Source organism: Diaphorina citri, unplaced genomic scaffold (genome assembly GCF_000475195.1).
Source record: "Diaphorina citri unplaced genomic scaffold, Diaci psyllid genome assembly version 1.1 scaffold283, whole genome shotgun sequence".
In the NCBI taxonomy this organism is placed as follows: domain Eukaryota; kingdom Metazoa; phylum Arthropoda; class Insecta; order Hemiptera; family Psyllidae; genus Diaphorina; species Diaphorina citri.
Genome location: NW_007377719.1, coordinates 187,344 through 211,489, shown reverse-complemented (window position 1 = coordinate 211,489; position 24,146 = coordinate 187,344). Strand labels below are relative to the sequence as shown.

General features: G+C 37.9%; 2 protein-coding genes and 1 long non-coding RNA gene across 5 annotated transcripts; 2 read left to right on the top strand and 1 right to left on the bottom strand.

Moving 5' to 3' along the window:
* Positions 1-14,129: 14,129 nt before the first annotated feature.
* On the top strand, positions 14,130-14,645 carry LOC113466520. Its single transcript, XR_003390897.1, has 2 exons — positions 14,130-14,308; positions 14,484-14,645. It is a non-coding gene; the product is annotated as an uncharacterized LOC113466520 (long non-coding RNA).
* Positions 14,646-15,090: 445 nt separating this feature from the next.
* LOC103507043 lies at positions 15,091-18,089 on the bottom strand. 3 transcript variants are annotated; one of them, XM_017443152.2, is made up of 4 exons: positions 18,029-18,089; positions 16,107-17,469; positions 15,415-16,017; positions 15,091-15,213 (listed from the first exon to the last, which is right to left on the bottom strand). In XM_017443152.2, exons 2-4 carry the CDS (start codon positions 17,460-17,462, stop codon positions 15,208-15,210), a joined length of 1,965 nt encoding a protein of 654 aa, XP_017298641.2. In that variant the 5' UTR covers positions 17,463-17,469; positions 18,029-18,089; the 3' UTR covers positions 15,091-15,207. The 3 variants fall into 3 exon arrangements, with proteins under 3 accessions (XP_017298641.2, XP_026677809.1, XP_026677808.1); XM_026822008.1 differs by lacking the exon at positions 15,091-15,213 and having other exon boundaries at positions 15,359-16,013; positions 16,103-17,469; XM_026822007.1 differs by lacking the exon at positions 15,091-15,213 and having other exon boundaries at positions 15,359-16,017.
* A 601-nt stretch (positions 18,090-18,690) lies between these two features.
* On the top strand, positions 18,691-22,671 carry LOC103507042 (ubiquitin-conjugating enzyme E2 R2). Its single transcript, XM_008471473.3, has 5 exons — positions 18,691-18,711; positions 19,130-19,227; positions 20,524-20,658; positions 21,992-22,242; positions 22,360-22,671. The coding sequence occupies exons 1-4, from the start codon at positions 18,691-18,693 to the stop codon at positions 22,236-22,238; spliced, it is 501 nt and encodes a 166-aa protein (XP_008469695.1). The 3' UTR covers positions 22,239-22,242; positions 22,360-22,671.
* The last annotated feature ends 1,475 nt before the right edge of the window (positions 22,672-24,146 follow it).

Below are 24,146 nucleotides of genomic sequence, written 5' to 3'. Positions count from 1 at the left end.
GGAGTCTAATTAATAATTTGTTAGGTGCTCGATCAAAACAAGAACACTAGAAAGTAGGAACTCTTGAGAAACATAAGGAAGAGTAATCTAAAACTTGATCTTTTGAAGGATATGTGCTTGAAGGATATCCATGCACTGAAATACTAAATTAGGAGTCATCATGAGAAAATCACCAGGTATAGGATATAGGTCATTCTACCTCTCCAAGTAAACAAAGATAAGGTCACCAAATATAGGCCGCTGACTCTATAAGCTAAGGTCACCAAATATAGGCCGGTCTGTGGCGAGAAGTCCATTCAGATTCCAGCGAGTCTTCCAGCTCAAGGTCGCAGAAACAGAGACAGAAGATGATGGAAGATGACGAACGACAGAGACGGAAATACGTGGAGGGCTGGAGAAAGTCTTCCGTCCCTAATGTGAGTGAGTACCCTAACAGGACATCATTCCATAACGCGGGTTATCTGAGTGACGATGAAGTGAGGCCATACCGGGGAGGCAAGACCTCTCAGTATCAGAATAATCGCGACAGAGACGGAAATACGTGGAGGGCTGGAGAAAGTCTTCCGTCCCTAATGTGAATGAGTACCCTAATAGGACATCATTCCATAACGCGGGTTATCTGAGTGACGATGAAGTGAGGCCATACCGGGGAGGCAAGACCTCTCAGTATCAGAATAATCACAACAGGTCACGTGAACCCCGTCAACATTATACGAGGAAGGATCATAGATACTAGATGCTCAATTTCAATATAAAGTCATTTGCGATTCAAAGCGGAATGATTTGCATATCCTCAGCAGAAGTGTGTACATACTGGAACTTTCATTTCATTGATAAGGTATAGGCCAAGTTCCTACTGAATGGTATAGCTTTGCCAAACGTGATACCTATTGATGTAGGTATGCTTGTTTAATCGAGACATGTTACATATTTCTTCGAGATCTTTTTGAATATTTATTTAAAAGTTGGCTTTACTTTTCTAAAGCCTTAATTCTAAAATTCCAGATAGCACGAACTCGTGACTGTCTTTCCCTCCTTTTATAGGTAGGGAGAACTTATCTCGAACATCTAACTTCATATCATTTAATACTCGTAAGAACGTTAAATTATTATACCTATCTAATAAGAAAATATTCAAATATTCTGATTGACATTCAAAGCTATGAAATAGACTTCGCAGATTTCGCCAAGGTATCAGCGGACACGACTGTTGTGTTACCTGACATTCTGTCTCCACCTAGTAGAACAAGTAGCTCACATACAACAATATCTAGGAAAACTAAAACCAGCACATTTTACCCTTGTTTCGACCAAAAATTTTCCAATGCCCCATCAAATGTACCTAGATGTGCTATGTAGGTAGAGGTACCCACTACCCAATGAAGATGGACTGATGGACTAAGAGCTGAGATTTTGTAAGCGATGAGCACATTGCATATACAAAAGATATCAGGCGTTCATAAAATTAAGTTTGTTGTATTTGTATCGCAAGTCTCGCGTTAATAGCTCTTCGTATTACCTACATAAAATATTATTTTCCCCAGATTTACATAGGTAGGTAGAATACCTATTACCTATACATATTTTTATTATTCACAAAAGTAAATTCACTATTGTTTCAGGAAAACGAAATAAAATACCGACAGTTATGGTGCCTGAATCAAAAGGAGGCTGAAATGCACCTGCAGAAAATATTACAAACGGATAAGACCATCTACGAACAATTTCTGGGAATAAACTGGGAGCCTCCAGTACATCAACTCTTCAAGAAGGAAGATTTTCTCCCTTCTAAAAAAGTGAACGCTAACAACTTGGACAGTTTTCTCTTAGGTTGCCCACAGCTCTCACTGGAGACAGAGAGTAAGCGTCGCCGGATTTATGAATGTGTCAAACAAGCCCTCACTCAACATGCTGATTTCCTGAACGATCCAAAACTCAACAATGTTCTTCAACCTTACGGCGACGAAACAGAAACCTTGGTCAAGCTAAACAATGTGCTGGACAATCTAGGTATCAAATCCATGGAAGATGTGAACGTACTTGTGGACTTTATGAAACCATACATCTACTGCAATCAGTGTAAAGAACAACTCTCTAGGACAGGAGAGACCGTGAGCATGTACCTACTTATATGAGTAGTTATGTAAATATGGCAGATTTCCTTGAGGGTGGCAACTACTGGCTCTTATCTTACCCTTAACCCATAATCAAATACGTAATGTAGTAAAAGTCCCATCATTCAAAATGTCAAGCAAAAAAAAAAGTATTAAAAAGTTAGAACTTAAATGAATTGACAAAATGTAGAATGTCATAGGTAATTAGACTAATTAGTTTAGGTACCAAATGAATACCTAATTAGCTAATTACTAATTACTGAGCTAATTGCATACATAGAGAAGTGTCATCAATGTCTGTGACATTAAGAAGAGTATACATTTGCGTTGAAATCTAAGTAAATACTCGTAGGTAGGTATATTGTCATCTCTGCTAACTGAACTGCAGGTCCACTGTCACTTGTTACCTCTGAGAATGCTTGGAGAACGTTCGGGCATAGTCTCCGAGCACGCTCAGAGAGATAACATTTGACTCATGAGATTGTAGACACCAGTCTTATTACATTAGAACAGCTGTTTACTTGGTTCAAAAGAGCCCTTCATTCCCTTCAACAAGTAGGTAATTAAGTAGAAATCTGGAGCCTCTATTAGACTGATTTGGTACTTATAAAATCAGGAAAACTTTCCCAACGTACGTGGAACAGAGCCGAGGGTCATTTTATCTAGTCTTAGGTTACACAGATCTGAATGTGTAGTTTCTAATAGAAAACATGACTGAGACACTGCACACTCATTCGTAACATGACCATGTCTTTTGAAACAGTACACAGATCTGAATGTGTAGTTTCTAATAGAAAACATGACTGAGACACTGCACACTCATTCGTAACATGACCATGTCTTTTGAAACATTACACAGATCTGAATGTGTAGTTTCTAATAGAAAACATAACTGAGACACTGCACACTCATTCGTAACATGACCATGTCTTTTGAAACATGGGAAATAGATTTTACTAACACATGTCATTTATACAGGGTGTGACGCCACGGTGTAACACCCTGGTTTAGAACCAGATGACATTGATAGTCGAGTGGTCAGAGAACAGGTATCCCCCTGTATGTATCTTGTCCAAGGAAGAAACTTGCCAAGGTCTAGGCGAGCTACGTTGCTGCTGTACCACGAACACCTTTCTGTTCTTAGGTCCCCCTCTGGGAGGCCCAGGCCAACTTCAGATTGCTACTGACTTTCAACCAAAAGGTTCTGGATTCGAATGCGATCGATGGCTGAAAAAAAAGGGTTTGATAGGGAGAACTGTTACTGCTAAGGTCTTATCGTCCCGAAATCGAAGAGAGAAGGAAGACAAGATAGAAAGGTCCCCTCTTGGAGGCCCAGGCCTGCTTCAAATTGCTACTGACTAAAGTAATGAACCGTAAGTACTCAAGTGGAGGCCCAGACCAACTTCAGATTGCTACTGACTTTCAACCAAAAAGTTCTGGATTCGAATGCGATCGATGGCTGAAAAAAAAGGGTTTGATAGGGAGAACTGTTACTGCTAAGGTCTTATCGTCCCGAAATCGAAGAGAGAAGGAAGACAAGATAGAAAGGTCCCCTCTTGGAGGCCCAGGCCTGCTTCAAATTGCTACTGACTAAAGTAATGAACCGTACTTAAGTACTCAAGATTTTGTGGTGCCCACCTTTGGGGCCAACTGGTTAAGAGCACTAACTCTCAACCTGGTTGGAAATTTTCTGACCAAACTTTTCCGTTCGTAAATAGACATCGATTTAAGCATTTAGGATTTAAGAAAATGTGTCGTGAAGTAATGTGAAAGCGGTTCCTGAAGCTAAGAGCCTCTTCATATTTTTTGTGGGCATCACAATATTCTACTCTGTTCGAAAGTTAAAGTGTGGATTTTGTAGATATGTAGGTAGATTAGATACATATTAATGTATTTATGTACCTACCATTATGAATATGATTACAGGATACCTATGCCAATGGTAGAACTAATACAGCTATACTTACCTACATAGTGTTTGGCACGGTGCCACCCTTTAAAGGTTACCTGTAAAGCTGTACAAACCACTATATCAGCTTGTACAAGCTCTGACGTAAAACAAACACCAAATAGTGACACACAATCTAGTCAGCGTAAATAATGACCACGTATTGCAGTTTTAGGGCGGAGATTCACATCAGCGGTGCGCAACCTTTCGAGAAGAGTGCAACCTCTGTGACTCACAAAAAGGCCACTCTGAGGCTTAGGTGTTGAGGCAAACAGCCCTAAAATTCGTGTTAAGCTTATACGAATATAACCTCTGTGACCGAGTGGGAATCACACTAGGTTTGCACAAGCGAGGTCCCGTATTCGATTCCCCAAAATGGACGATGTTATTTTCGGCTCTGTTACTCTGTATCTGGAGTCTGGGTACATACTTGCCTCGTGTCCAATAAATAACATAACATTACAGTTGGCTGAAGCTGAAGCAAAGAATGAATGTCATTATAAATGGAGAAAAGCTTGATCAAGTGGAGAAATACAAATACCTGGGAGCAGAGATAACAACAGATGGAAGATGGATCAGTTGATTGGTGAAGTCCTGTTTGTCATTTCTTAAGCTAACATTAATCTCAACATGAGACTATGTATACAGATACACATATACCCAGCCTTAAGTGTTCCTCGAGTTAACATAGCTTTCCCACGATAGCTGTAACTTGAACCAATCTGGACAACACCTTTTCCTCATGTACATAATAAATCCCAATAATAAACTGAGACAAGCATTATTGTTTTGATTGACAACAAATTATGAGTATGTTTTTGTTATGGTTGTCGGCGCCGAGGTGAAATTTTATAGATTTTTACCGTCATTAAAATGTAAGCCTACGCTAAGTGATTTCTACAATGGTCCCTTAATTACCCTGTTATGAAATTATGATGTGGGTTATATTAAGTGTTTAGTATTTATTTATACTGCTCGATTACGCCTGAAGAGTCCTTCTAACTTCTAATCTATCAGTAGGTCACTACTATTAGTATTAATATTGTGCCCATGTTTTCAAACAATGTTTAAGAAAAAAATTAATACTGGGATTGAACTCACGTCCTTCTGATACCAGGGGAGCGTCTTGACCACTACACCACCGAGGCAGATCAGTGGAATGGCAGTACTCAAGATTTTGTGGTGCCCACCTCTGGGACCAACTGGTTAAGAGCACTAACTCTCAACCTGGTTGGAAATTTTCTGACCAAACTTTTCCGTTCGCAAATAGACATCGATTTAAGGATTTAGGATTTAAGAGAATGTGATGTGAAGTAATGTGAAAGCGGTTCCTGAAGCTAAGAGCCTCTTCATATTTTTTTGTGGGCATCACAATATTCTACTCTATTCGAAAGTTAAAGTGTGGATTTTGTGGATATGTAGGTAGATTAGATACATATTAATGTATGATTACATGAATATGATTACAGGATACCTATGCCAATGGTAGAACGAATACAGCTATACTTACCTACATAGTGTTTGGCACCGTGCCACCCTTTGAGAATGTGACGTGAAGTAATGTGAAAGCGGTTCCTGAAGCTAAGAGCCTCTTCATATTTTTTGTGGGCATCACAATATTCTACTCTATTCGAAAGTTAAAGTGTGGATTTTGTAGATATGTAGGTAGATTTGATACATATTAATGTATTTATGTACCTACCATTATGAATATGATTACAGGATACCTATGCCAATGGTAGAACGAATACAGCTATACTTACCTACATAGTGTTTGGCACCGTGCCACCCTTTAAAGGTTACCTGTAAAGCTGTACAAACCACTATATCAGCTCGTACAAGCTCTGACGTAAAACAAACACCAAATAGTGACACACAATCTAGTCAGCGTAAATAATGACCACGTATTGCAGTTTTAGGGCGATAAGTGTTTAGTATTTATTTATACTGCTCGATTACGCCTGAAGAGTCCTTCTAACTTCTAATCCATCAGTAGGTCACTACTATTAGTATTAATATTGTGCCCATGTTTTCAAACAATGTTTAGGAAAAAAATTAATACTGGGATTGAACTCACGTCCTCCTGATACCAGGGGAGCGTCTTGACCACTACACCACCGAGGCAGATCAGTGGAATGGCAAGGTGACAGGACAAGAGTTTGCACTGTCAGAGTGAGATCAATCTGAGAGGATGTTCCATTGAGGCCATGATGCGTGGGTTCTGAAGGCAGGACTGAAAGACCATTACATCAGCGGTGCGCAACCTTTCGAGAAGAGTGCAACCTCTTTGACTCACAAAAACGCCACTCTGAGGCTTACGTGTAGAGGCAAGCAGCCCTAAAAGTCGTGTTAAGCTTATACGAATATAACCTCTGTGACCGAGTGGGAATCACACTAGGTTTGCACAACCGAGGTCCCGGATTCGATTCCCAAAATGGACGATGTTTTTTTTTTGGCTCTGTTACTCTGTATCTGGAGTCCGGGTACATACTTGCCTCGTGTCCAATAAATAACATAACATTACAGTTGGCCGAAGCTGTATTAAAGTGCATTTTGTCCAAATGGACTAGAACGTTTTTTCACACCAGTAAGTAATGTTCACGTGAGGACAGTAGGCAGTCCATCTATTGGGTTGGTTTGACTCGCGCTGGTGGTCGCGATCCGCAGTTTGTCCACCCCTGTTCTACATGAACCAGTTTTGGACGATAAAAAAATACTGACTGATTGACATTAGGATCATCTGATCTAGGCGAATAAACAACTAGTGTTCAGGAAGCGATGTGAACTCAGCTGGAGGCTCCAGCAGAAACTCGACCAACATTTATTTTAACATAATGCTAAAATAAATATCGTCTCGTTCAAACCGAAATATACAATTATAAGGGATATACCAAAAACGTCTCTCTTAACACTTGGGGGTACAGCAATTGGTCGAGTGATAATAATGCGCTTTGCCAGGTCGCCATATATATATAAAAAAAAAAGAGATACCTACGAGTATTTCAACTGGTTACTTTCTGGTGCTCTCGTGTTGATTAAATACCTTTAAGATTTTTTTTTTTTTTTTTTAAAATGAGTGTTTCCTCGTAATACTAAATATCGTCGCGTTCAAACCAAAATATACAATTTTAAGGGATATACCAAAAACGTCTCTCTTAACACTTGGGGGTACAGCAATTGGTCGAGTGATAATGCGCTTTGCTGGTCGCCATATATATAAAAAAAGAGATACCTACGAGTATTTCAACTGGTTACTTTCTGGTGCTCTCGTGGTGATTAAATACCTTTAACCATTTAGGTAAGCATCTTTTGAAGCTGGGACATATTACTTGCATATTTTGATATATTGCGTAGAACTGAGAAATTAGGAGACTGATTTCTCTAAAGTTTATAGATAAGCGGTAAAATCTCTTAGGCGACTATAGTAAGCATCTTTTGAAGCTGGGACATATTACTTGCATATTTTGATATATTGCGTAAAACTGAGAAATTAGGAGACTGATTTCTCTAAAGTTTATAGATAGGCGGTAAAATCTCTTAAGCGACTATATGAGGACCGATGAAATACTGAGTGTACAATAAGATTACAAAGACATAAGAACCAAGTTGGAGAGCGACTATATGAGGACCGATGAAATACTGAGTGTACAATAAGATTACAAAGACATAAGAACCAAGTTGGAGGGCGACTATATGAGGACCGATGAAATACTGAATGTACAATAAGATTACAAAGACATAAGAACCAAGTTGGAGTACTCTCAGCCCAAGAGACCATGAACTACATTAGTTGTACCTTAGCTCTTGCCTCATGCTTCACAATATCCAAAGCTGTATCATCTTCTGAACCACAATGTAACAGGGTGCCCCTAAAATAATGACTTGCAATTATGTACAAATCTTCAATATTTACTCAAACAATGAAATTTTGTTGATGAAATCTGATGGAAAATGCGACAAAAAGCTGCTAGTAGTGCTGTTTTTTTTTCCCCATTTATTTGTGGTTGCATTTTATCTGTACCTACATGATGGGAGTGTTATTGGGCCATTTAACTTCTACCTTCGTTGGCCGGGCCTAGCTTTCAAAAGCTGTTGGGATCGATTTGAGGCAAAACAAACTGTTCTAATTTTCCATCTTATTTAATGGTCCTTGTGTGGTTTAATGGTATTAAGTGACAATCCATCATTTTGTACACCTGCCTGTCTAATGGATGATCAAGTATGTGTACGAGTTAACCAGGAAACTAAGTATCAAATCCAGGTAGCTATATTCTCTTGTATTATAACTATCATTTTAATATCTCTAGATCCTAGACTAGAACTTCTTGGGAATCGTGTGGTAAGTCTACAACAGCTGATGTTACTCACACAAGCGGTGCCCCTAAAATAATGACTTGCAATTATATACAAATCTTCAAAATTTACTTAAACTACGAAAGTTGTTGATGAAATCTGATGGAAAATGCGACAAAAAGCTGCTAGTAGTGCTGTCCCCCCCCCCCATTTATTTGTGTTGGCATTTTATCTGTACAACTGAAAATCTTCGATGGGAGTGATGACTTGCAATTATGTACAAATCTTCAAAATTTACCCAAACTACGAAAGTTGTTGATGAAATCTGATGGAAAATGCGACAAAAAGCTGCTAGTAGTGCTGTTTTTTTCCCCCCCATTTATTTGTGGTTGCATTTTATCTGTACCTACACGATGGGATGTTATTGGGCCATTTAACTTCTACCTTCGTTGGCCGGGCCAGCTTTCAAGCTGTTGGGATCGATTTGAGGTAAAACAAACTGTTCTAATTTTCCTTCTTATTTAATGGTCCTTGTGTGGTTTAATGGTATTAAGTGACAATCCATCATTTTGTACACCTGCCTATCTAATGCATGATCAAGTATGTGTACGAGTTAACAAGGAAACTAAGTATCAAATCCAGGTAGCTATGTATATTCTCTTGTATTATTACTATCATTTTAATATCTCTAGATCCTAGACTAGAACTTCTTGGGAATCGTGTGGTAAGTCTACAACAGCTGATGTTACTCACACAAGTACAAGAGAACTTCTTTACTACCATGAAGTTTGAACCAGTAATAATTCATTCGTTCTGAGATGAAGATCACTTCCTTCTTGAATACCTACATAGATAGATAGTACTTTACTACTACCATGAAGTTTGAACCAGTAATAATTCATTCGTTCTGAGATGAAGATCACTTCCTTCTTGAATACCTACATAGATAGATAGTATATACCATGAAGTTTAAACCAGTAATAATTCATTCGTTCTGAGATGAAGATCACTTCCTTCTTGAATACCTACATAGATAGATAGTAGACTTGGATGGATCATCTTAAATAGACAGACGTATTGTAACTCTTTTCCTTGCTTGAGACTAAGAAACCCCAGTATCTTGAATACCCAACCATTATGAATTGAATTATAAAAGGCAGACGCCGTCGATCGATGTCGACTGAAACCGTACACACTGCCTCGACAATCGACGGCGTCGACCATGTGTGGACAAAGCTTTAAACTCTGTATTAACCAAAAACTCTCCGTGGTAAGATCGAATAATCCTCTCGACAAATACTCGGGCACACGGCCAATATGTCTCGACTTGGACTCGAACCACCAACCACTAGATACGAAGTACATACTCTTATACCGCGCGTGAACCACTAATTAATCCTCTCGACAAATACTCGGCCACACGGCCAATATGTCTCGACTTGGACTCGAACCACCAACCACTAGATACGAAGTACATACTCTTATACCGCGCGTGAACCACTAATGTCTGATGAGAGTTAACACAGTGGCAAGGGTTTTCTTTGACGTCACCCATTTCATTTACACAAGCCAGGATTTCTAAGGCTGTGTCCACACATAGTCGACGCCGTCGATCGACCGTACACTGCCTCGACAATCGACGGCGTCGACCATGTGTGGACAAAGCTTTAAACTCTGTATTAACCAAAAACTCTCCGTGGTAAGATCGAGCATAAATGATGTGTAAACATAAATACAAAGTATTTTATTCTAAGGGCGTATGGGTACATCAACCCCTGTTTTTACATCGGGAATGAACTCTCCTCTTATTGAATCTCATGATCTCATATTTTATTTCATTGTTGTTTATATGTTTATTGCATAAACAAGTTCGTCATCAACATAATCCAGTTCCTGTGACCTGCCATTAGTCTCGTGATGATGAAACACAATGAATCACACACGTCAACATTGCCGATTATATAAATTACTATGAAATTAATGATAGTTATAGGTAATGTTTTAAACCCCCAATCCTTCCAACACCGTCAACATTGCCGATTATATAAATGACTATGAAATTAATGATAGTTATAGGTAATGTTTTAAACCCCCAATCCTTCCAACACCGTGAGATAGGTACCATGTCTATCTCACGGACACGGAAAGCAAAGCAATACAATTGATGGAACTTGATCTTATCTTAAATGAAGATCCCTGTATGTGAATTTATCGTCCCCACGTTTTTCTTCCAAGTCAGTCACCTCTGTAGAACCACAAGTACAGTATTAACAATAAGGTCAACAAACGAACTAACGAAAAGAGAGCTAATTTCAGACTTCCTCAGTCTGCACCACTTTCTATTGTGATTTACCTATTTTCTAGGTTTTTAATTACTAATTAATTGAAACTCTTGCCTGTAACGGGCTGGATAAGGATAACAGTTCACTTCTTGACTACAAGGTAATTTAGAAGTCAGATATTTGATTTATTTCATGTGTTGACTTTGATGTACTCGGTTTTTCGAGTACAAGACCTTCGTGGTCGAGCGATAGCATTGACTCTTCACTCGGAGTTTGCGGGTTCAAACCCCGAACGAACTATTGTTAATGAAGATTAACCCGAAAGTCTGATGGTTGTTACAACAAATAGTAAACATTTTAGTTTTAGTAGGTCTTGCGATGGCATTGACTCTTCCCTCGGAGTTTGCGGGTTCAAATCCCGAACGAACTATTGTTAATGAAGATTAACCCGAAAGTCTGATGGTTGTTACAACAAATAGTAAACATTTTAGTTTTAGTAGGTCTTTTCCCCCCAAGTGCCAAATCCGTCTAATGCTGTTAACAATTCACTTTGTTCATCTATATTCTATTTACATACGTACACCTGCATTGACTAGCGCTTGCTAGTTCTTCGAGGTTTTCTGGGCTTCTGGGCGGTTTTAATGTTGTTTGTTCTGACGCCAGATAAAAGGTCATCCATTATATATTATGCACACATCGCCACTGAAGACATGGTTTATAGTTTTTGGCAACAGAAGAAATCATATTCGCAGATTTTGTAGCGCAAATTGACGAAGAGAAGAGAAAATACAGAAACCAGGCTGTCTGAGTTCAAGAAACAAACATTTGAGAACTTTGCTGCAAAGTTACATCAAACCTGATGCTGAACTCAAGTCAGAAAGCTTACCGCTGTATTAAAGTCCAAATGGACTAGAACGTTTTTTCACACCAGTAATGTTCACGTGAGGACAGTAGGCAGTCCATCTATTGGGTTGGTTTGACTCGCGCTGGTGGTCGCGATCCGCAGTTTGTCCACCCCTGTTCTACATGAACCAGTTTTGGACGATAAAAAAATACTGACTGATTGACATTAGGATCATCTGATCTAGGCGAATAAACAACTGGTGTTCAGGAAGCGATGTGAACTCAGCTGGAGGCTCCAGCAGAAACTCGACCAACATTTAACATACTCGTAATACATGATTGTAATGTTTAATAACATACCTATGGTTAATAGCGTTAATACGAAGAACTCGATGACATATTGATTACAATATCGCAGCCTGCGTATGTTCGAGGTTACCACAGGCAAAACTTGTGGCATGGATTTCCAATGCCCCATCAAATGTACCTACCTAGATGTGCTATGTAGGTAGAGGTACCCACTACCCAATGAAGATGGACTGATGGAACAAGAGCTGAGATTTTGTAAGCGATGAGCACATTGCATATACAAAAGATATCGGGCGTTCATAAAATTAAGTTTGTTGTATCGCATGTCTCGCGTTACTAGCTCTTCGTGTTACATATTTTCCCCAGATTTACATAAGTAGGTAGGATACCTATTACCTATACATATTTTTACTATTCACAAAAGTAAATTCACTATTGTTTCAGGAAAACGAAATAAAATACCGACAGTTATGGTGCCTGAATCAAAAGGAGGCTGAAATACACTTGCAGAAAATATTGCAAACGGATAAGACCATCTACGAACAATTTCTGGGAATAAACTGGGAGCCTCCAATACATCAACTCTTCAAGAAGGAAGATTTTCTCCCTTCTAAAAAAGTGAATGCTAACAACTTGGACAGTTTTCTCTTAGGTTGCCCACAGCTCTCACTGGAGACAGAGAGTAAGCGTCGCCGGATTTATGAATGTGTCAAACAAGCCCTCACTCAACATGCTGATTTCCTGAACGATCCAAAACTCAACAATGTTCTTCAACCTTACAGCGACGAAACAGAAACCTTGGTCAAGCTAAACAATGTGCTGGACAATCTAGGTATCGAATCCATGGTAGATGTGAACGTACTTGTGGACTTTATGAAACCATACATCTACTGCAATCAGTGTAAAGAACAACTCTCTAGGACAGGAGAGACCGTGCGCTTCAAACCTCAAGATGAACCTGCAAGTGAGCATGAGATGAGTGAGATAGCCCTCATCCATTCCAAAAGAATCAACACCATCACACCGTTTATTCAAAGCTATGAAATAGACTTCGCAGATTTCGCCAAGGTATCAGCGGATACGACTGTTGTGTTACCTGACATTCTGTCTCCACCTAGTAGAACAAGTAGCTCACATACAACAATATCTAGGAAAACTAAAACCAGCATTTAACTAATGAATTGATAGAGAATAGTAGAAGTAGCTCTAAATTAAGTTACAAGACCCAAACAAACAACAATAGAGATCTCAAATTGAGTAAAACCACGTAAAAACCGACTTTTTAGTAAAAAGGGACCTTCTGTTTACAGCCCATTGTTGGAAATATGTACACGATAAAATGTATTTCACGTTTATCAAGGTGTGTCCACACATTGTCAACCGGCCGTCTTGAGGCTGAAGACTAGAAGCACATGTTGCGAAAATGTCGAGTTAACATCGAAACAAAATTGTCACTCTGTGTTTACAGCCCATTGTTGGAAATATGTACACGATAAAATGTATTTCACGTTTATCAAGGTGTGTCCACACATTGTCAACCGGCCGTCGATTGACATCGACTGAACCGTGCACACTGCCTCAACAACAGATTGTCGATCGACGAACGGTCGACTATGTGTGGACACACCTTATTTATACTCACACAAGGGCAAGGTTAACTCGACATTATTATTTATTTCTTCATATCTGAATAGTCTAAGTATCTAAGAAGAAAGACAATTTTTTCTCCTTCACCTTTTTATTATATTCCTTTTTGTTTCATAGAATACGAAGTACCCTATAAGAAAGTGATGTTATATTTGGGTTTTACCATCCAATTATTTTATAGTTATATTATATAACTCTTATCTCTTCACAGATTATTTATAATCGTATGATGCTGAACACCGAAGTAGACACACATTTTATGTTGACCCAGATCGACGTGTAATTTCATAATTTCTTCTTAATTTTTAGCAATTTGAGGTGCGATTTTTAGCCCGTCCTTCCTTTATTAAATTACAATAGTAATAATAAAAGGTATAAGGGACGGGCTGTTGTATTCGTAGAATCGCTACCTCACCCAAGAACCCTATGCAGTCGGGTACTCATAATGCAAACAATTGGTTTATTCAATTTGACACGAGGGAGAGATGGGAGAATCCATTGATGGGTTGGTGCTCCACTGGGGATCCCTTGTCCAATTTGGCCTTGAATTTTAGCAGCAAAGAAGATGCTATTCAATATTGCCAGAAAAATGGATGGAAGTTTTTTGTTGAGGAACCCAAATGGAAAACACCCAAAGTCAAGTCCTACGCATTCAACTTTTCATGGAACAAAAGGACTCGTACATCCACAAAATAAAGTAATTGTTTATTCTTAGTATTGTTTTCTGTAATGAAATGAGGCTACACACATAATATCTTTTAATCAAGTGAGAAATTGATTGTTGATTCTCTAAAATATTTAACTATATTTCCCACCATACTTCTCCATTACTACCATTCAACAATGTTTGCTTTAGATATTTGGGAAAGCAGGTAGGTATCTACATTATTTACATCCACTGCTTCAAACAGTGATTCACACACATAATATCTTTTAATCAAGTGAGAACTTGATTGTTGATTCTCTAAAATATTTAACTATATTTCCCACCATACTTCTCCATTACTACTATTCAACAATGTTTGCTTTAGATATTTGGGAAAGCAGGTAGGTATCTACATTATTTACATCCACTGCTTCAAACAGTGATTCAATGGGAGTAAAGAAGATGCCTGTTAATTTAGAAGCAGGAGAATTTCTTACAGGGTTCTGTAGATAGAGCACCTACAGTTTAAGAATAAATAAAATAATGTAAATTTAATAATGCTATCAAGTAGTGTTTTATTTAAAAGCTGTAATTTATAGGTAATTTTATTTGTTTACATGTTATGTACATTCATAAACATAAATAGGTACAATATTTTCCCACACCTAGGTATCAAACAGTGATTCAATGGGAGTAAAGAAGACACCTGTTAATTAAGAAGCAGAAGAATTTCTTACAGGGTTCTTTAGATAGAGCACCTACAGTTTAAGAAAAAATAAAATAATGTAAAATAAAGTTATGTAAATTTAATAATGCTATCAAGTAGTGTTTTATTTAACAGCTGTAATTTATAGGTAATTTTATTTGTTTACATGTTATGTACATTCATAAACATAAATAGGTACAATATTTTCCCACATACCTAGGTACCTAATAGGTACTACCTATCAAACCTCTTAAAACTAACCTAGGAATTGTGTGGGACATGTGCTGGTGACTACAAGTTGGGAGCCCCAGAACCAGAACAAAATAGTTATGACTACTATAGGGTGGCATCTACAAATTATCTGCTGAAGGGGTAAATTATTTACAGACCAAAATAATGTAAACTATCACAAACCAATTTTACATGTCCTAGGTACCACCTATCAAACCTCTTAAAACTAACCTAGGAATTGTGTGGGACATGTGCTGATGACTACAAGTTGGGAGCCCCAGAACCAGAACAAAATAGTTATGACTACTGTAGGGTGGCATCTACAAATTATCTGCTGAAGGGGTAAATTATTTACAGACCAAAATAATGTAAACTATCACAAACCAATTTTACATGTACTGTTTTGCAAGTGATATTATTTTGTTTCTTACTTTATTGGGCATTTCGTACTGCTCAAGGTTTTTTATTATATTCTGAAAGAAGTTGTTTTTGAGAGAATGCCAAGAGCGATGTGTGTCCATGTCATGTGCCATTTGCATCCAGAACATGTTTCCTCTAATAAGCTCCAGAGTATCATAATGTTTTACAAGATACCCAACAATCATATCTTTCTCTTTTTCAGTGAATTTTGTTCTGGCAAGCACACTCATTGCATGAGTAGTACGTGTATTATTTGCAGCATTGAAAGTTTCACATTGGAAAGGATTGGATTTACTTGGGTTTAATACAAGTTCTTCATCATCCATGTAATAAACTGAGCCTCCATGTCTTCTTTCAGAATGAATGGTATTTGTATGGCGTGGAGGCTGCATGGATGTATCAGCAGTTGATGATACTCTTGCTGTGCCATTAGTTCTGGACATAGGTCTCTCGGTGAAAGTTTCTTCTTCATATTCTTTCACAGGAGTACTGGTTCTACCAATGGCATGTGAAGAACTTGGCATATCATGTGCCACAGACTTTGATTTTGCAACTTGCTTCCAATAATCAATATCTGCCTTCATTTCTCTCATTTGTAGTTCTTGAGGGGATAGTCCTTGTGTACAGACTTTGATTTTGCAACTTGCTTCCAATAATCAATATCTGCCTTCATTTCTCTCATTTGTAGTTCTTGAGGGGATAGTCCTTGTGACTTACTGTTTGCCTTATTTTTCCAGTACTCTAACTCTTTTTTTAGGTCTCTAATGTTCTGAGGTTCTTGATGAGGTTGAGTACAACACTGATTACTACATTGCTTTTGCCCCTTCTTCCTCAACACATGTCTATCTTCATCACTTGATGTAGATTGATCATCACTTTCATCTGAAGATGATAGTATTGATTCTACAACTTGAATTAACATATTTTTGACTTTTTTAACCATCTTCTTTTTAAGTTTTTGCTCCCTTTCATGCCACATACGTTTCATTACCCTATCTCTCTTAGCTCTTTTAGCATTTGGGGAACCTACAAGGGAAGCTGTACTACAATGACATTCATGTCGATGTGAATCAGTATTTGGTATTTGATTTCTAGATTGAACAGCACTGTGATAATCATTTACATGAGGACTACGAGGTACTTCTATGATATCACCTTCAGACTCCTCTGTAATATAATTCAGTTTGGTTTCATTTGTACACATTCTCTCTACTTTGATTTTTCTTCTTGTTGATAAGTTGTCATCAGTAATTTCAGAATCAGAGTGAAACTTTGGCTTATGTTTTTTAATGAAAGTTTCATTGTTGGAATATATTTCATTTTGATTGTGAGGAACAACAGGTGTTGGTCTAGTTTCATGATTTTTTAAACCTGTCTCTGTATTTTCTTGTGTTTTATTTTCCTTCTCATTTTGAGTTTTAGTATGAATTCCAGATTCTTTGATATTAATTTCATCATCACTATCTCCTGTATAGAGTCTAAATTTCCTTTTCTTGACAACATTGTTTCCAGTCTTACTTTGTGTTTTCTCCTTTTCATTAAGGTTTGGTTGACTGGGAATAGTTTTTTGGACATTTTCTGAGTCAGAGTCAATATTAATGCATTCATCTACATTAGGCTTGTCTGATGTTGTTTTGCTGTCTTCAGTGGATGTTTTAGCAGTTGTAATAGATGTTGTTACTTGTTGATTGTGTGTATTTTTCTCAAGGAGCTTCATAGGAACCATTATGTCATATTCAGTGCAACCACTAGCTTCTGATTCATCCGAGCTTGCTTCTACCACTTCCCATCCATCATTTGCTTTTTCCACAAATGCACCAATACTTTCATTACTTCCACTTGGAATCTGCTCTGAGTCCATAGGCTCCTGCTTACCTTTGTTACTCTTATGATTAGCTAAATCTTCAATCTCAGCTGTATGAACTTGGTTGGATTGGTCACCTTTATTTATCTTCCTCTGAATATCATCATCACTACTAGGAGTATCTTTGATTTTCTTTGCTTTTTCTCGAGTGGAATCCATAGTTATCCTGTTGAATAAAATTTAAAATTATAGTTGAAAATAAGGAGTATCTTTGATTTTCTTTGCTTTTTCTCGAGTGGAATCCATAGTTATCCTGTTGAATAAAATTTAAAATTATAGTTGAAAATTATAGGAGTATCTTTGATTTTCTTTGCTTTTTCTCGAGTGGAATCCATAGTTATCCTGTTGAATAAAATTTAGAATTATAGTTGAAAATTATGATTAAAAATAAATAAATAAAAATAAACTGCAGCCAACTAGAACTGGATGAGCCTTGCACACAGGAGGACCTCATGAAGGCAAACCCAAAAGCCATCCACGTTGCCAATTTCTGGAAACTCAAGATCTGATGTTCAAGTTTGTTTCCGGACACGGAAAGTAAGTAAGTAAGTAAGACTTTTAACAATTGTCAGATTGCTAGAACTCATTTTTCCATTCAGAAAATGTTCAAGACATTAAGTATAAGTTTACAGATTGCTATTTGAGGATTTTTTTTTCCATGTGAGGTCTACTGGTAACTGAAATATTTACCCACCTATCACCTATCAGTAGAAAAACTACCATACCTGAAGTTACAGCTTGAACATCAAAAGGGTTTCATCCAGAACTTTGAAATTGAAATGGCATTCGCCGGACTGAGGGTCATCGATGGGAGGGTGGAGGATTGAAATACACAGATCTCCATTCTGAAAGCCAAACAAGAATGCATCGTTAACATCATCATTAAGGTCAGTTTAGATACGGGTTTAAGGTTACTCTATACAAAACGGTAATTATTCAGAAGTCACGACAATGGAAAAGAAAGCTCCTTTTTGTGTTTAACCTAACCCTATTAGTATAATAATACTGGTCACTGCTCAGATTGCGAAAGCTCCTTTTTGTGGCAATTTTCCATTGACGCGACTTCTGAACAAGTACCTACGAAACATCATCATTAAGGTCAGTTTAGATACGGGTTTAAGGTATAAGGTTACTGTATACAAAACGGTAATTATTCAGAAGTCACGACAATGGAAAAGAAAGCTCCTTTTTGTGTTTAACCTAACCCTATAACATCATTAAGGTCAGTTTAGATACGGGTTTAAGGTTACTGTATACAAAACGGTAATTATTCAGAAGTCACGACAATGGAAAAGAAAGCTCCTTTTTGTGTTTAACCTAACCCTATAAGTATAATAATACTGGTCACTGCTCAGATTGCGAAAGCTCCTTTTTGTGGCTATTTGCCATGGACGCGACTTCTGAACAAGTACCTACATCACTACTAAGGTTTTTAGTGACGGGGGAAGGGGGAGGTTTGGCTTCATTCGGCGACAAGCTACCCGCTTCACATTGACCTCACCTGGTCCACTGGGAATTGGTGTATTCAACGTCATATTACTACTGGGTATCCTTCAACATTTTCTGTTATCTTTTTCTTCTTCGCCTTTTCCCGTGTACGGACGGGATCGGCGTTTCTCGTCAGCCTCCCAATCAGCCCTGGGCTCGCAATCTGAGCAGTGACCAGTATTATTATACTCATAGGGTTATGTTAAACACAAAAAGGAGCTTTCTTTTCCATTGTCGTGACTTCTGAATAATTACCATTTTGTATACAGTAACCTTAAACCCGTATCTAAACTGACCTTAATGATTATGTTAACGATGAATTCTTGTTTGGCTTTCAGAATGGAGATCTGTGTATTTCAATCCTCCACCCTCCCATCGATGACCCTCAGTCCGGCGAAATGCCATGTGAACGATGGAACCCCACTCAAAACGTCAGGTAACTAAGATCGAACTCGGGAAAACTTATAATCTCCCGAGAATCGAACCCGTAACCTTTGAAATACAAGCTTTTCCCGTAACCATTGGAATACAAGCTTGGTGTGAAAAACACTGAACTGAGAAAAGCTACCTAGTTGATTTATTTTTAAGAGATTTGGCAGAAGGAAATGTAACTGCTAAGGTCTCATCGTCCCAAAAACGAAGAGAGAAGCAAGACTGAATAGGAGAAATCCAGCCGTTCTGAGATTAACCTTATCTGCTTAGGATAAATTCCGCCCTGGGCGGGAATCGAACCCGCGACCTTGCGCTCGGAATCGAACCCGTAACCTTTGGAATACAAGCTTGGTGTGAAAAACACTGAACTGAGAAAAGCTAGTTGATTTATTTTTAAGAGATTGGACAGAAGGAAATGTAACTCCTAAGGTCTCATCGTCCCAAAAACGAAGAGAGAAGGAAGACAGAATAGGAGAAATCCAGCCGTTCTAAGATTAACCTTATCTGCTCAGGATAAATTCCACCCTGGGCGGGAATCGAACCCGTGACCTTGCGCTCACAAGGTAGACGCTCTACCCTCCAAGCTAACTAGGCTGGAAAGGTCCTAGTAGTTGAATTTGTAATCGAGGGAACTGCGGTTCGAATCCCAGTAGGGACATAAAATAATGAAGTCAGAAAAAGGTCATATTTTGCAGGATTAAGTTTCCTTATAAAGTTCCTTTTTAAATTGATTATTTTATCTTGAATTTTAATGAACGTTTTTTTTTTTTTTTTTAAAAAAAAAGAACCCGCGACCTTGCGCTCACAAGGTAGACGCTCTACCCTCCAAGCTAACTAGGCTGGAAAGGTCCTAGTAGTTGGATTTGTAATCGAGGGAACTGCGGTTCGAATCCCAGTAGCGACATAAAACAATTAAGTCAGAAAAAGGCCATATTTTGCAGGATTAAGTTTCCTTATAAAGTTCCTTTTTTAAATTGATTATTTTCTTATCTTGAATTTTAATGGACGTTTAATTTTCTCTTCTCGTTTAACTTTAACTTTTTCCGTTATCAGAACCATCTTACTATCGGTGATCTCACTTCTCAATGAGCCCAACACTTCAAGTCCTGCCAATGTAGATGCTAGTGTTATGTACAGAACCAACCGTGCCCCGGTTTAATTTTCTCTTCTCGTTTAACTACTTTTAACTTGAACTTTTTCCGTTCTCAGAACCATCTTACTATCGGTGATCTCACTTCTCAATGAGCCCAACACTTCAAGTCCTTTGACTACTTTTAACTTGAACTTTTTCCGTTCTCAGAACCATCTTACTATCGGTGATCTCACTTCTCAATGAGCCCAACACTTCAAGTCCTGCCAATGTAGATGCTAGTGTTATGTACAGGCGTTGGAGGGACTCGAAGGGCTGTGATAAGGAATACGAAAACATTATTCGGTATGTATTGTCTTTTTATATTATTCAATAAAATAGAATGTTATCATTGGATGTCCCGTTAATTTGTTAGAAAAAAGTGGTAAGAAAGCCCGTAGGAAAACTATGTATATTTCGTAGAGGTTTTCCCCCTGTACTTATGTACAGGCGTTGGAGGGACTCGAAGGGCTGTGATAAGGAATACGAAAACATTATTCGGTATGTATTGTCTTTTTATATTATTCAATAAAATAGAATGTTATCATTGGAATTTGGATGTCCCGTTAATTTGTTAGAAAAAAGTGGTAAGAAAGCCCGTAGGAAAACTATGTATATTTCGTAGAGGTTTTCCCCCTGTACCCCTGTTCTAATTCCAATCCAGGCAGACCAGGAACCTCTGTAGTTTTTCGAAAATTAGATTTTGATAAGTATGGATTTGCTAAGGCCAGCCACTCACTATCAGGTAGACCTGACGACAGGTACACCTGATCAGGTCTACCGGATAGTGTGTGTGCTCATCAGGTCTCAGGAATTTTGATAAGTATTAAATTTGTTTTACTTTATCAGGTGTATCCCGTTAATTTGTTAGAAAAAAGCGGTAAGAAAGCCCGTAGGAAAACTATGTATATTTCGTAGAGTTTTTCCCCCTGTACCCCTGTTCTAATTCCAATCCAGGCAGATCAGGAACCTCTGTAGTTTTTCGAAAATTAGATTTTGATAAGCATGGATTTGCTAAGGCCAGCCACTCACTATCAGGTAGACCTGACGACAGGTACACCTGATCAGGTCTACCGGATAGTGTGTGTGCTCATCAGGTCTCAGGAATTTTGATAAGTATTAAATTTGTTTTACTTTATCAGGTGTATCTGTCAGGTCTACCTGATAATTAAGCCGCTGGCCTGAGAAAACTATATTATTTAGTAGATATTTTCCCCTGTTTTACTTAATTCTAATCTAGGCAGATCAGGAACCTCCGAAGTTTATCGAAAACTAAATTTTGATAAGTATGGATTTGTTAAGTTTTACGAAAACAATTCAAAGTTGAGGATGATTTTTAGTTTAAAAAAAAAAATGATTTTTAGTAACTTCCGTATGTTGTTGGAAAGAGAAGTGTACTGCGGTTCGTCCATATTCCGTAAATAAAATGCCTACTAGGTTTTCAAATTTGACTGCGGAGTAAAGGGACTTTTCAGTCCCATTCTGGCAGTTTAAGCAGGGTTTATTAAAAAAAAGTGTATTTTCTAAATTTCACATGTTTCCCTCTCGACCAATAGGAAGCAAGTCTCGGGGGGTCGCATCGAGGCGGACAAAGAAAGTGTATTTTCTAAATTTCACATGTTTCCCTCTCGACCAATAGGAAGCAAGTCTCGGGGGGTCGCATCGAGGCGGACAAAGATGGCGTCAAAATCCCGATGACCTTGGAGGACTACTGCATCAAGGCCAAAACTCGTCCGGCCGACACGTCCATGGACATGACAGATTTCTACGTGGACGATTATGATTTGGACGACGATGATGATGAAGATGAAGAGGAGGAGGGGGAGGAGGGAGCGGAGGAGGAGGGGGGAGATTCTGGAGATGACAGCGGCAATGGAGAACTATGATGAGGTGAGTGATTGAGGAGGGAGGGGTTCGATCTGAAGGTCATCGTGGTCGTGGGTTCGAATCCCGGGCGGGGCAGAATAAGAAAAAGGCACTACAATATTAAATAATTATTATTTTCAGGTTGAAAAAGAATGACATGTCGATGTTTGGTGAGGAGAGAATGGCAAAGTTTTGGCACTCCAGAGGATGTGCTGTCACAAGCCCCGGATTACACCAATGAGATTCGTTCAGCCGCGCGCACCAAATACCAGAAATAAGAAGGAATTGATCACCAGAAGTAACACAACCGAAAGGAAAAGGTAGTAAATGTGTAACTTTGAGAAAATTGCATTAGACTTGAAGTAATTGAATTATATTGAGCGTGTGCCAATGCTGAAAAAAATTTCAGCAAGTTTTAAATTCTAGGAATTTTCTGAGATTTAACATGACCGAGTTATTGTAAAACTCAAATGAGGATTATTTTTTATTACTATTTATCGCCCGTTTACAGTTCTAATGTTCTTAATTCAAGTGCTGTGAAACTTATTTGATTATATCACCTGTTACCTTTAAAGCGTACCACTATACTATGAAAAAGAAAAATTTTAGTTTTTTCTTTATCGTCTATGAAAAAATCCTTTATTAGATCTTAGTGGGGTTTTTTTGGAGCTTCTTATCGTTCCCCGATCAGTTTATACCTGCATTTTTATATCTACCTACTTTCCTTTCGTTTATTCATGGCATTAAACTTTTGTGATCGCTCGTTATAGATGGGAATTTCAAGCTTTTACTACTATTTTTAATTTCATTTATAAAATGTCACTCGTGCTCACCAAGTAAGGTCAACTCCTAAATGGATAAATTAAACAGATTTGTGTTCTTTTGTGTATAATTTGCCACGGAATTTAAAATTGAAATTTACTTTCATCCAGATCATACTAAACGTATCTCCTCTTGATCAATTTGGTCGTCTTAAACGTCGACCGAAAATACAACGATTTCAGTTTTCCTTTCTCCTTCTTAAAGCAGATTATAACCACATGACGCTGGAAACTAAGCGGGACCTGGTATATTTACTTGACGTGCGCATTGGGTATAATATTTACTCGAATCTCAATTTTACTTTTACATTTACAGCTTTACTAGTTTGTTGTAACTTACTCCCTTAGTCACCTTCAGTACTAGACTTTATCGTAATGAATTAATGTTAAGCACTGGCTTCTTTAAAGATGATCCTTGGTAAAAGTAGATTAAACAAAAACAGTATTTTAGATTTTAACTCGAACCGTGTCCTGGGGTCTTTTCCGTTGGTTAGTTGCTTTTTAATGATAACAAACTGCAAAGAAAATTGAGACCGTAGAACATTTATTGGTTTTGTTTCACCGTATCCAGTTTACATATAAAGTTCAGTTGCTTAAAGATGTCTGGTAATTTTTACGTGTACCAGACTGAATTCATTTCAGATGATATGGACCTGTTGATTATTCCGTAACATGATGTTCTAAATTGGGTGGAATTTAGACAGAGGACACGGTTCATAAAATGTGTTATCTTGGCATTCAAATTGGATCTAGGACTTGATCGTCACAATATGTGCCCAGTATTTATTCCAGCATTATATGTGACTCTTGACCGTGAGGTCTCCTATTTTCTAAATGGCTGTCGAAGGAAATAGGATACGTATAATGCTTATAATTCTTCAGGCGTTTCTACACTTTTAGAGGTCTATTCTGAAGTCAGTCCGTTCGGTTTCCGTAGCTTAAAATTTACTTAGTTCTGTTATTTTAATAAGTTAAAATGAATTTAATTTATATAGTAAACGTCATGTGTATTATTCACGGCTGAATTTTCTCAGATAAAATCTGCTATATTAATTTAAACTTTAGATTTTTTTTTACATTTTTTTTTTTTTTTAGTTATTTATAATT

Bases quoted from the DNA above. Each gene is read 5' to 3' on its own strand.
- LOC103507043 (XM_017443152.2), bottom strand. From the start codon at position 17,462: ATGGATTCCACTCGAGAAAAAGCAAAGAAAATCAAAGATACTCCTAGT. The intron at 16,018-16,106 runs GCAGATATTGAT...AGAGAAATGAAG, and splicing joins TACAAATGAGAGAAATGAAG to GCAGATATTGATTATTGGAA.
- LOC103507042 (XM_008471473.3), top strand. From the start codon at position 18,691: ATGGACGCGACTTCTGAACAA. The intron at 19,228-20,523 runs GTAACTAAGATC...TTCCGTTCTCAG, and splicing joins AACCCCACTCAAAACGTCAG to AACCATCTTACTATCGGTGA. The intron at 20,659-21,991 runs GTATGTATTGTC...CTCGACCAATAG, and splicing joins GAATACGAAAACATTATTCG to GAAGCAAGTCTCGGGGGGTC.